Source organism: Seriola dumerili, unplaced genomic scaffold (genome assembly GCF_002260705.1).
Source record: "Seriola dumerili isolate Sdu_G_001 unplaced genomic scaffold, Sdu_1.0 BDQW01000025.1, whole genome shotgun sequence".
Lineage (NCBI taxonomy): Eukaryota > Metazoa > Chordata > Actinopteri > Carangiformes > Carangidae > Seriola > Seriola dumerili.
In genome coordinates this window covers 8,115,702-8,128,758 of record NW_019174280.1, presented here as the reverse complement: position 1 = coordinate 8,128,758, position 13,057 = coordinate 8,115,702, and the positions used below count along the sequence as shown (strand labels likewise).

General features: G+C 40.7%; 1 protein-coding gene across 2 annotated transcripts in view; it reads right to left on the bottom strand.

Annotated features, from left to right (window-relative positions):
• plcb1 (phospholipase C beta 1) overlaps positions 1-13,057 on the bottom strand; it is a 105,817-nt gene that overhangs the window by 9,129 nt on the left and 83,631 nt on the right. For both annotated transcript variants that reach the window (XM_022770389.1, XM_022770390.1), the window contains 11 exons: positions 12,835-12,934; positions 12,477-12,581; positions 12,267-12,382; positions 9,386-9,521; positions 8,787-8,840; positions 8,192-8,411; positions 6,789-6,957; positions 5,569-5,645; positions 5,377-5,466; positions 5,158-5,215; positions 4,913-4,999 (listed from right to left, as the gene is read on the bottom strand). In XM_022770389.1, the coding sequence (XP_022626110.1) occupies positions 4,913-4,999; positions 5,158-5,215; positions 5,377-5,466; positions 5,569-5,645; positions 6,789-6,957; positions 8,192-8,411; positions 8,787-8,840; positions 9,386-9,521; positions 12,267-12,382; positions 12,477-12,581; positions 12,835-12,934 (1,212 nt within the window). The remainder of the gene's footprint in view (positions 1-4,912; positions 5,000-5,157; positions 5,216-5,376; positions 5,467-5,568; positions 5,646-6,788; positions 6,958-8,191; positions 8,412-8,786; positions 8,841-9,385; positions 9,522-12,266; positions 12,383-12,476; positions 12,582-12,834; positions 12,935-13,057) is intronic.

Sequence of the window (13,057 nt, the reverse complement as noted above, 5' to 3'; positions counted from 1 at the left end):
ATATCAGACAAAAACCATGAAAATACTGGACTACAATGTGATGTCGAAATGGCTTTGTTAAGAAAAGCAGCCCCTCGTTTTCAGCTCACCCAATCTTAGTAGTCAGGACATGCAAGTCAAGAGGAGGAGGTGAGAAGAAGCAACATGACAGGATATAGGATCTTGAGGTGTGCCCAAACACCTTGTGCCATCGTGCTGGGCTCCGCTGACTCCTGAGGGGTGTTTTGATTGGTTCATTAGCAGTACAGTGACACCTGAGCGCACATGCTGGGAGTGACGACAAATCTCGCCACGTCTTTCTTCTTCTCTCTCCCCTCTCTTTCAATGCAGCACGTGACCCTCACACTATCTCCAATCGGGATTTCAGAATATTACAAACAAAAGTCGCAGGTTCTTAAAAAAGCTCAGTGTAACACATCGCTCACATTTTACATCCCTTCAGCTTTAAATTATTTGAAAATTGTGCCTATTATGGCTTGTATTAAGCAGCTGTTAGATGCCTACTTCCATAGCGGAGATACTGCAGCTATTTTCTAGGTTGGGTTGGTATATCATATGCATGTGAGTACACACATGTACACACACACGCTACCATTGTAGTGGGCTGCACAGCTCTCAGGGTCTCCACCAGGGATAGTTATAGCTGTCCATTAGTGACTGCTCTGAGCCAAGAGGAGAAACTGGGTCAGAACTGCATAAGAGAGAAAGTATATTGTATCTATCTGTCTCTGATTCATAAAGACTAACACACACACACACACAACACACACACACACACACCGACACACACACATACACACACACACACACACACACACACACACACACACACACACACACACACACACACACACACACACACACACACACACACACACACACACATCAAACATAGAGACACACAACAGAAGTATTTTTATATTTGCCCTGCTCTGGTTGTTTATGCACATATCCATTAGCCCCAACTGGAGCTCTCTACAGCCATCGTTCAGACCTTTGGCTTTATATGTGTATGTTTCCATTTATCTGTTGTTTAGATTCCTCACAGGACTTAATGACTAACAAGGTTTTTCCTGAGAGCTAATTCACCAACCAGCAGAGGTAGTCAACAATATCTCCCTTTGCCCTAAATATCATTTTGTGGAATTTTAACTATGGTGAATGGACTGCATTCACATGCGCTTTCATCAAGAGCCAAGTGTTTTACAATGACCTGCAGCGACTTGCTAAGGGACACTTACACAACTATTAGGCAGAGCTGGCAACCTTACCAATTTGAACACAGATGAATGTCACCAGCATTCATGTAAAGAACTGGGCTCCGACTCTCTGTGGCTATACTGACTGAACGGACTGAGATGTGTTACTTATATTAATGATCATATCATATCGTTCACGATATTGATCACCTTAAAAGTGTTGCTATCAGACAAGTTAGATGCGCGTTACAGTGGCATTGATATTGTAAATGAATTTGTCAAGGTTCAGTCATGCTGCAGCCTCTGGATAACTAAGTCCCCTCAGGTGCTTTTAAAAGAAAACAGCATTCAGGGATAGAAAACCTCACAGAGCTGAATAGAGTGCAAACTAAGTGAAACATGAAATCAGGCCAGTCAAAAACTGGCACAATGAAAAAGGCTGGTAGGAACAGTCGTAGCCTCTGTATTTCACAATTTGAAAACAACCATGCTGCTTCATTAAAATCGCCATAATTGAATTATATTGTAAGAGGCACTAAAAGTCCTTCCACATGATGAGTATAAGCAAGAGGTTGATCCATTGCTGTGACTGTTGACAGCAACAGAGACCCCAAGACTTTTTCAGTAATTACAGTCTAATTGCCTTCTTTCTTTTAAAGAATACTTCTACAACATTGTCAGATTTCATGATTGACAGTTAGAAATAAAAAAAAGGATGAAAATTGATGCAGCAAAACCAGAATTATCTTTTTTTATTCCACATCTTCCTCCTTCTTATCAAAAACCTGGAACCTACATAAGCAACAATGCAACTTGAGCGATGACAGTTCAGTCAGAGATTCAGGTGTGTTATGCTACTAGGAGCTAATGTAGCCTCGAGCCTCTGGCCTGATGCAAAGATGAAGAGCGGACTATAGAGCTCACTTATATCAAACTTCACACTCCCAGATTTTCTCTTCAAACCCTAAACTTGTTGTCTTAAGCCTCAACTGATGCTGACCCAAGTGACATCAGATTTTATGCTACGTTTTCCACATATACAGTAGCTCTCCCCAAGATCTTTCCCTGTTTAAGGTACTTGAGGACACTTGTCACAGCATTGCTCAACAGTATTTTCACATGATTTAGCTACAGAATGTCATACAAAAATGTATTCTCAACTTTGGTTGTTGTTGTGGGTGGCAGCCTGAATTTTATAACAAACATAACCCTGGGCATCTTCTACTAACTGTCTCCAGAGCTGTGTCCTCGGACATCTTTTGCATATTTTGCATACAGATGACAGTCATTGCATGAGAACAGATACTGCAGAGGTGGTTGATTACTATTTAATAGCCCTCTTCAGGCAAATTAAATTTGCCATGGTCCATATGTTGATTTAGAGAGGTGAGTGTGACAGCGGATTAGGTGGGTAGGTGATCAGTTACAGTTTTGCGGGAAAGAACGATTGCTAACAGAATAAAATTTGATGGCAACACTAGAGTGATCTAGAAAAAAAACACCAGCATCTGCCTCCCTCTCTGATCTGAGGAAACTTGCTTAATTTAATGTTGATTAGACCCTGATGACACTGGTTCGCACAGCTAATATTTAGTAGGTGCTGATTTATGAAATCACTGTAATAATGATGTTATTGACAAGGATGATCTAGCATCTATTAAGAGATGATGATTGTCACCACGGGACCATGTTAGAATGAGTGTAGTTCACTAATCTGAGCAATTTACTCACAAGCAGATAGTTAACAAGGCAAATACAGTCAGCTCTGATTCTACACTCCCATTCTGTTTCTAACATTTCCCTCGAGCGAACGCGTTAGTCTCACTACTTCATTTCTCCCGACTGCAGCTTTGTGGAAAACTGTTGAGAGCTACTGTATGTGAGGTATTGGGCTGTATGTCTGCACTGCACCTCCCACACTCAACTTGAAGTGGTTTCAAAAGGAACAAGGAGCTGTCACTTTGAGAGTGGGTGGTTATGGAACTGTCTCCAGCAGAACACTTCTGATTTATGCCTGTCTCAAAAAACAAAAACAAAAAAAAAAAAAAACACACTATCTCATGAGTAGATATGGTAAATGTACACCATTCTCCTCATTTGACAACATGAGTAAAAAACATGATAGGAGGATCGCAGCACAGGTTGTCTTGATTATACTGGCACTGTGCTGTAATGTGGCTCGCACCGCATTAGATTAAAAATCTTGTCAAGCTCACTGAAAGACTTCAAGAAGAAAAGAGAGGAGATATTTGCAACAAGGTGTTACTACCTTTTCTATGGTAGATGTACTAGTACTATATGATATTATATTTTCATTATGATCATGAAACTACATGTCCGTAATTAGTACAGTGTTGGGGAACACTGCAAAATTCTGTGTTATGATAGTACCTGAGACATTTACTATTTTAATAGAATATACAGTTCATTTGATTTGATATAAATATTCTTTCCCTTTCACTTTGACTAGGATAGAGGATCTTGCTCAAGGACATATTGACAGGTGGGGCTAAATCTGAGCACTCCATCTGTGGCGTGATCTCACTACACAGGCCAATCTGTTACCCCTGCTATGATGTTATGTTGCCACGCTATACCAATTACTGTTAAATTACAGTAATCCAGACACACTGTATTTGTTGTTCTCTTAAAAAAGCACTAAATGTCTTTGCAATAATTGATACAGTATTCTGCATTGCGCTAACGCTTGGCAGGTCTCAGCCGTTACTGAGGAGCAATGTGCATTCACTTGTTGCCAGTCGGCGGCCCAGGTGTATAAAAGCTTGCATATTAATTCTGCCACACTGATGCTGTATTAATGCTGAACACTGGGATGCAACAATGGTCTTACCACGCTCTTCAGCTGCAAAGCCATCCTACAATGACAGTCACAATGACAAGGTTGGGAACTGCGCAACTCATAGAAGAAAAAGCAAACACGCTAAAACTCCCACAAGCATACTTAAGTGTTCACCGCACAATAATGCCATGTATATGAAACATATAGTTGCGTGCTATGATGGTATTACATAACAGCAGCCGGGGATGCAGCTACAGCAAAGGAGCTCTATGTTCCAAAGGAATTGACCACTCTTCACTGATACACAAACCAACAACTCTTTCACATAGTTTCACTGTGTGTACCGTAGCCAACACACACATACATTAGGTACAGCAGGAATCGGCTTTTAAACCTGGAGTGTCATATCCTGATATTAGAATAAAGGCAGAGTCTGAGTTGAAACTCTTATTTGATGATGTTCATTGTACATGTTTGCACAAAAGTGCCAGACACTGCAGCATCTGATTAAACCTGGCCCAGGTCGCCACCTAGTGGTTAAAATTAGCAGCAAGTGTTTGGTTAGAGGGTTTGGTTCAGGGTGTTTATATTTAGCCTCTCTTCTAAACAAACAAACAAACAGAAAACATCCATGTTAAGAGGTAAATACTGACCCTGGATCTGTTTAAAACAAAACCAAAACAAATACAGCTCTTTATATGTATGTACCCACACAAATTTCTAATATGGCTTAATGCATTAATAAATGTTTGGCCCCCAGGCCCTGCACCCCCTCCGCCCTGATGGTGGATCCTGCCATGCAACAGAGCGGTAACTAGTGATGGAATTAGAAATGTCAGTATGCAGTAGATCACAAATAAATATTTCATTCACATGTAGGTTTTATTTAACAGTTTCTTAGTAAATGTCTTACCTTTGGCCTTTCATCCAAGATCTGCTGACGGATGTCCTTGTGCTTCTCTAGTAGTCTCTCCTGTCTTTTACTCTGTGCATCTTCCAACTGCCCCACCACACACACACACACACACACACACACACACACACACACACACACACACACACGCACACACACACACACACACACGCCATCAGCAGGTGTATGGACAGTGAATACAAACTTGAATTTCTTTATGACAGCATAGCATTATCTTCTCTTACCCGTTTGATGTACTGCACCACCTCGTTGACAAATGATCTGTTGATCTCCAGCTTCTCTCTGTAGGGAGAGTTTTAGCAACCATCAAACAAGGAAGGTGACCATGACAACGGAACTAAATCTTTAGCTTTCAGTGACATCTAGTGGCCATACAAGTATAACATCCAAAGCCCACAAAGAAATAGACTTTTTACTGTTCCTGTTCAAATACAGATACTTACTCCTCTGTCACATTCTTGTCCTTAGATTTGGCTTCATTGATTTTCTCTTGCCTTTTCTTGTCCATTTTCTTCTTGAGATCTTTCTTTTCTCTGTATATGATGAAGCAAAGAGAACAAGATTGAGATGAATGAAAATGTGTGTTTGTGTGAACATGTGTGCATGCTGTTTGCTGAAGGCACACGCAGTCTTACTTTTCACAGATGTCTCTGAGCTTCTTGAGCTGAGCGCTCTGGCACTCCTCCGCTATAGTGGTCAGCTTCTCAACCAGCTGGAGAGAGACACAGAGTGAGGCAAAATTTGAAACTAAGAACAAAATATCGCAAAGTGGGTGAGACAAGAAACACCTGCTTTTAATTCTTTTATTATTCTAGTTAATAGTTCTGTTTAACTCAACCTAGATTTATTGACATTCTGATCCCAATTAAACTGCATTCATCACAGTTTCCAAAATGCTTGTTGTCTTTTGCTTGAATAAATCTTTCTGTGCTGACTGTGCAGGTGTACTGGAGCAGAAGACATTCATCTTTCCACACCAGACAACAGAACATGGGCACAGGCAGCAGAATGATGGCTGTACTATTCTAGGAGGGGGGGGGCTGAAGTTTATTCGCTTATTCATTTGCTTGATATGGTTAATCTGCATGAGCCTCTCTGAGCTTTGGGAGTGCAAGAGAGAGTCAGCGCTTTATCAAGTCCGATACAAGTCGGGGCGAGCTCCAATGTGTGTGTTGCATATGTGTGTTTATCCCACTGTTACATACAGTGCGTGCTTGTTTATATTTTGTATGTCTATGTGTACTGTTTGCATAGAATCTCTGACGACCCCGACTTGTATTATTAACTCTGGGAAAGTGCATATAAGGAAATGGCTTACATAAACGTTTTTACATTGTCATCAATCTGTCTCTCTACAAGAGCTTAAGAAGGGCACACAAGTTCTTTAGAGACAAGTATGAAATTAGCTGCAAGTGCGGTGGCCATAAATAGGCAACTAACAGATGTACAGAGATGACAGGAAATCAGAGGCTCTAAGTCTTCTCTCCATATATGTGCAGTTTGTACCTCACAATAAGTATAAAATATTTTATGGACCTCTGGGGAACAGATATAAGAACGAGTATAAGATGACTGATTTGCAGATTATTCGGCTGTTTCACTACGAATAGCAGAAGTGATTCAAGGACCTGAAGTGAATTGGAGTCTTGGATATTTGTCCATACTATATGTAGTCAGTAACGATAGTAAACGAGGACACTGTAGATCAGACATTGTAGAAGTGAAAACCGACATTGTGAGACAGATTAGTCAAACCAGCTGCACTCACACCTACATACATTCTGGTAAAAAATGGTCTCAAGACTTTTGGGACCCCAATGTATGTGTGTATTTGTTGTATGAGTTTGTCATGTACCTGTTTGATGTGTTCTCGTTTCTGGTACTTTTCGCTGTAGTACTGCTCCTGGCGAAGTGTGAGGAGCTGCTGCTGCTGCTGCTCCTTCAGCTCTGCAAGCCTCTGGTTGCACTCCTGATCCAGCTCACACAGCTCCTGGTCCAGCATCGACAGAGAGGGCTCGGACCGGCTGGACAAGTACACGCAAACACACAGACACACACAAACAGACAGAGTATCTGCAAATTAAGGTAGTTGCTTCAGAGTAAGAGTAAATAAATACATGTCATATGGTTATTTATATGATATGAAACTGCTATAATCATCAGAGCAAATTTCCACAAGGATCACTTCATTAGAGTGTGTCTACTGGTAATTAAAATAACAGCCTCTACGTGTCTGCAGAACTCAGACAGCTGTGATAACAACATTGATGTTAGTATTTGAAGTAATTTCAAACATCAGGAAGGACATTTTTCTCAAGGAAACACGGTTGAAATGTGTTATCTTTTCTTTTGCAGTGGACCTCTGAGTTCCTGTCTGTGCTGAGTTCTGATGCTTCGGTGTGTGATGGACTCCTGTGGGTCCTGAATGTGTCCCTGAGGTTGGGGGGAAGCCTTATCCATCTTATTCTTATTCTATGCATAGCTCAGCCTCTTTCTTCTTTCTGAAGAGGGCAAGTTCTGCCTTGTTGTGTTTGTTTCTGTGCAGTACAACATCCAACAGCGGATTTTAATGTGTATTTCATGGCGTGTTTGTGTAGATGGAAGACAGACAGAAAGACAGAAAGAAAGACTTAAGGAGGGTAGGAAAATTGATTAACTGGTATACAATACTATTTATCATAACTTATGATGCAGTGTCGTAATTTTCTTTTTATAACATTCCCAACTGCGCATGTAGTAATTAGTAATATAGTAATTTACAGCCTTTCCCTGAATGAATTTTAAATATCCCCAGAGAAGCAGCTTGTTAAAACTGTGAGCTACACACACACACACACACACACACACACACACACACACACACACACACACACACACACACACACACAGTCTGTAAAGTGTGTGCAGATGGAGAGAGCAACAACAATATGCTTACGAGATCAGAGTTTTCTTTGCAACTCAGTACAAGTGAGAGACAGGAGCTTACTCAAATCTTACATGTCTTGTAGCTGCATTGTGTTCTGGGTTTTTACAGAAGTGTTTTGCACTTTGTTGATGCTAAAACTTCCATTTTCTTTCACTATGTAGTGAAAATGTTCTACATTAGCCACTGGCTTTGTCTTTCTTTGCTGTGCTGACGCTTTTGGTGAAGTCCCTTTGAAGGTAGAGAGAGCAGAGGGGAAATACTTCAAAGAAAAGAGCTGAAGAGATCAACCAATAGTGGGACAGTTTGAAAAGGAGAAGAGGATGGCTACCTACCTTTTCTTACCGTCTCGTTTGTGGCTCTTCTGCAGGGCAGAGCGCCGGCGCTGATGCTGGCTCTGTAGCTCGGATACACGAGCTGTGTGCTCCTTGATCAGCTCGCTGGTCTTGCGGTGGTGTTTTCGAACCAGCTCCTTCATCTCCTTGTACTGCTTCCTCTGCTCCCGAACAAAGCCTTTCTGTTGCTTCAATTCCTCCAGTGTCTGAGCCTCCAGTTCTGAAGACAAGTGATGAAAGGAGCAATGTATAAGTAAAAATCATCCTTTGTACAACAGCAAATTTCTGCATTTCACTACATAATTCTAAGGGTTAAGGAATAGTAAAGTCTAAAAAGAAAACTCACCAGAAATAGAAAATTATAACATAAATCATTAATACATTAACAAACTACAAAACAAACACTTTGACATTGGACTATACTTAAAAGCATTCTTCTGAGTATCATCTAGAGGAAAACCAAAATCAGTCTGAGTGTCTGGAGGTCAAATAATCATTTAATTGATTTCACATACGGTAAGGAGTAAATTCAGTAAAGCAAGTAACAGATACAAGAGTGAGCGTTCAAGGCTGAGGTTTGACAACATTATCTTACCAGTGAGAACGCTCTGAATGATATCTTCAGTCTTCACCGATGGTTTCAGCGAGCCTGGTCACCAAAAACAAAGCTCACAAGTTAGTTTTACAATAAAGCACAAATCACAAATTATTTACAACAAAGGTAGTTTTTTCATATGTTGTTTTGATATAGATAAATAACATGGTCCAGGGGACAAGTAACATGTATATGAACAGTAGAACCATATGTATCCCTCCCAAAAAATCGAAATCAACATAAAATGCAGGGAACGATACATTTTCGGTTATTATCAATAAAATCTTAAAGCCAGACTAAAATTATTACTATTACTATTAGCAGATAAGTTATGGGAGTAATATCATGATTAGACAGAATATTAATTGCAACATTTCACAAAAAAGTGCTAAATTTAAGGGTTTGAATATGTACAAACTTTATATTCCATTTTGTCATCTAAGAATAAAGGCAGAGGCAAGTTTTACCTCAATCTAATGTTTAATAAATGTAATAATTGTAAGGGTAATGTAAGAACAATGCACATCCACCTTTCAATGTACGTACAATGGACTTTGTGTGAAATTTCAGCTATTGCACATGTGTTATGTATATAGCACCTGCAGACTGAGTCTGGCCGACCAGCGAAGGGGGTTTCGGGGCGATAATGGGTGTGTGGGTCAGTCCGTTCTCTGCAGGCAACGCTACCCTCTGGTCCACCTTAGATTCTGAGGGGGCATCACTTCCTGCCTCCACCTGTCAATCACATAAAAGATTCAACATTGGGATCAATCAAACTTGTCAGTCAATAGAAGTGATAACACTGGTCACCACTGACAGAGGAATTTAGTGCAGACCATAAAACCAAATAAGTATCATTGTTTACATGAAGACAGGTCGTCTTTACAATTAACAAGTTATCAAGTTTCTTAAATTAAGTTCAATACAATGGACAGCAAATTTATCAGAGTACGACAGCAGTGAAACACACACGCATCTCTTGCCACACATACAACTCGTCTTTGCTGCTGTTGTGAAAAATTTGCAGTTACAATGTTTTTTTCCCTCCTACATCGCTTAAACTTGATTTAAAGATTCCCTGTGTATCTCTTTCTTTAGTGTCACAGAGCATCCGAAGCCTATTCTAAGTTTAAAACACATTCATTATAGATTTTTTCTGAGGAACAAAAAACCTCAAATGGTGGTATCTGTTTTCTATTTTGCTGTACCTGTGTCCTGCACGACAGTTTGTAGACATAGCTTTGGTAACCCACTCTCAGCATTGCTTCCTGTGCCGAGGCTCGGCAGATCTTAATTTCCCCTAGGCTCGGCTGAATCTCCAACTATATGCTCTTATCTCTGAAAGGTTAATGCAATTTTAAATAATCTCTGTTCTAGTCACGCTAACCAAGATCTTTCTCCCCCTGCTCTCTCTACATTCATCTCCCCACACTGTGCTCTGCCTTTCCATGCTCTACCTCTTTTGGTGACTGTTGCCATGGCCACAGCATGAAACTGCTCTCTGTGGGAAATCGTATCAGCTGGCAAATCAGATAAGAGAAGCCCCTCAGGAATAACCCTTCTTTCCAGTCCCCTTTTCTAATAACCTCAGATAACCCTGTGTCCTGCCTTGCCTCTCACCCTAAATTTATCCTGACTTCAGTCTTAGAAATTGGTCACATTTCTCCTCAGATATCATCCCCTGTTGCACTCCACCTACATTCATCCTTGGCCACTTGTACTCTCCATCAAGTCCATTTAAAATGACAAACACCATTTACCCAAGACCGCTACAACTTTACCCTTAATGCCCCATTTACAAGTTAACAAATTCAGTTTCTCCTGCTATTACTGTAATGCTGATGGCCCCATTAGTGTGAGACATCTGCAGCGAAATCTTTCCTTGGATTTCACTTGGAACAAAACAGAAGGTCATGCTCTCTGAGCAACTTGGCATTTAGGTTATGTTCATAATGAAGCCTGTTCTAAAGTTAAAGGTCACTGCCAACTCTAGTTTAGATTCATATAGTTAGCATATTTCCAGTGTACAGTGGAATCAGTCAGTAGTAAGTCTGTGCTTCTATGTTCTTAGACCTAGACCTAAACTTTCATTGAATGTTTTTTGCAGACTTGGGGGCAGCACAGCTGTATCCACAACACTAAGTATTACCATCTTACACAGTTTATATAGCTAATTTGTCAGCAAGTTGTTGCCTAATCACACATCCAGCACATGTGCAGCAACACTGGAGTTGTGCTTTTGGCCTCCTGGCAAATTTAAGTCCAATTTTCACTCCTCTTTTAGCTCTGTTTTGCTCTCCCTCAACTCCTGAGAGATATGTCTGGCTCATAAGCCGTTACATGTTCACCAGGTAGTCAGTGCTGTGCAGGTACGGTAGTTTACAGTTGGTTTATCAGAGCCTGTCGCTGAAAACTGCTGATGCTAGATCCAGAGACAAGGTTGAATAGAGTGGTGAAAGTGAACCGAAACAGTAAAGTTAAAGCCAAACAATGAACTGAAATATTGCTAAAATGCTGTGTGGAGACGAGGCGAGTTGGAGAGTTTGGTGATAATCTGTGGGTTTGCCACCAACAAGTAAACTGCTTTTACATTATCCAGTTCATCAATTGTTAATGTAGATATATCGATTACAGCGGCTTTAAGCTAAGTCAGGGTTTCACTTACCACAGCTTAAACACAACAAAAAGGAAAAAGACCTGTTGTTGAACTTCTACTTGTTGGCTCTGGACAGCAGAGTACCACAATAGCCTTGCAACTACAAAACTCAATTGGGAAATTGTCATTTCTGCTGCACTAAATCAAGGAGACAGTGTCTAATTTTCTGCACTGGTTGTCAGTTGTTGAACATGAATTTCATTTGGTCTGTGAACCTCAAATCAAAACAATCTTCTCAGCCACTGCGCCATTTCAGTCAGTAACAGTATATGCAGTGATGATTAAACCTGTCACTCCCTACAAGCTGTATATTTTAAAGCATGACAATGAAAGCACACAGAGTCACGATGACAGACCTCCACCCCTGAGGAAACCTAGTATCAGAGTCTGCAGGTGGAAGAGACTCGATGACATACAGCAACAATACTGCTACAGCTGTGATAGAAGTGCAGTTTATCATAGAGGGAGTGGGAATGGAAAATGGCCCAAACGAAGTGTGTTGATAATATCTATGGGGATCTGTGCTGGAAACAAGCTGTGGCTCATAATCCACTGCAGTGCTGTTGGTAGATGGCTGTGGGTTTTAAAGTGAAGCAAATTAAAGAGAGGGAACTCTTCTTCTCTCTGCATCTTCTCATTTTCTCGACCATATGTTTCGAATTTCTAAACCAGTTAGTTCCTTACAATGCGAGGAGCAGCCAGCTGGCCAAGGGACCACTCATCTCAATCAGTGGCACAAAACTTTCCACACTAAAACACAGCTACTTACGAGCAGACACACATGGGTCTGGATGTGTGATGGAGCAAATAGTATAAACACACACCTCTTTGTCGCCCTCTTCCTCGCCTCCCTCCTCCAGAGTGAGAGCAGCCAGCTGATTGGCTCTCTGCTCCATCAGGTTGACATAGCGGATGGGATTAGACAAGGCTTCTATGACATCTGAGGAACAGGGAGAAAACAGAGCAGTAACAATGAAGGTAACTTTGAACTTGCAGTGTTTAGTTTTTGGTTTCTATATGTTCATCTCACTTACCTGCAAATGTGTCTGGGACGTAGTCCTTTACTTCTACATACACAAACAGAGCAGGCAGCGTCAGAGACTGGTTCTTCTCATTCCGTAGGCTGATGTAGTGATAACCTGCAAAGTTGGAGTAATATATGAAAACATAGCTTATGTTGAACTACAGTTTATGTAAACATTTCATCCTCAGGTTAATAATTTACAGAAATTATACATATACCGTAATTGTTTCTATTATCACATCTTCATGTTCTTGAATACATATTTTAGAGGTTTAAATGCAAATATACCCCTACTTCTCCATATTTCCTTCGCATTTTTAAAAAATGACAGTAGATAAAGATGGAGGGAGAGTCAAAACAAAACACACCTGGACGGATGGCTGATACAGGAATGATACGGTGGCCGATGAACTTCCCTCCTTCTTCAAACACAGCTATCCTTATTGAAGCAAGTGTTGGCAGGACAACCTGAGGAAATGTATAAAATACACCTATGTCATTCATTCTTCTGAGACCAAGTGAAAACAAGTTATCAACACTAAAATGCACAACTTGAGTCAAAATGGCACCACCAAGTGACTAATACTTTCA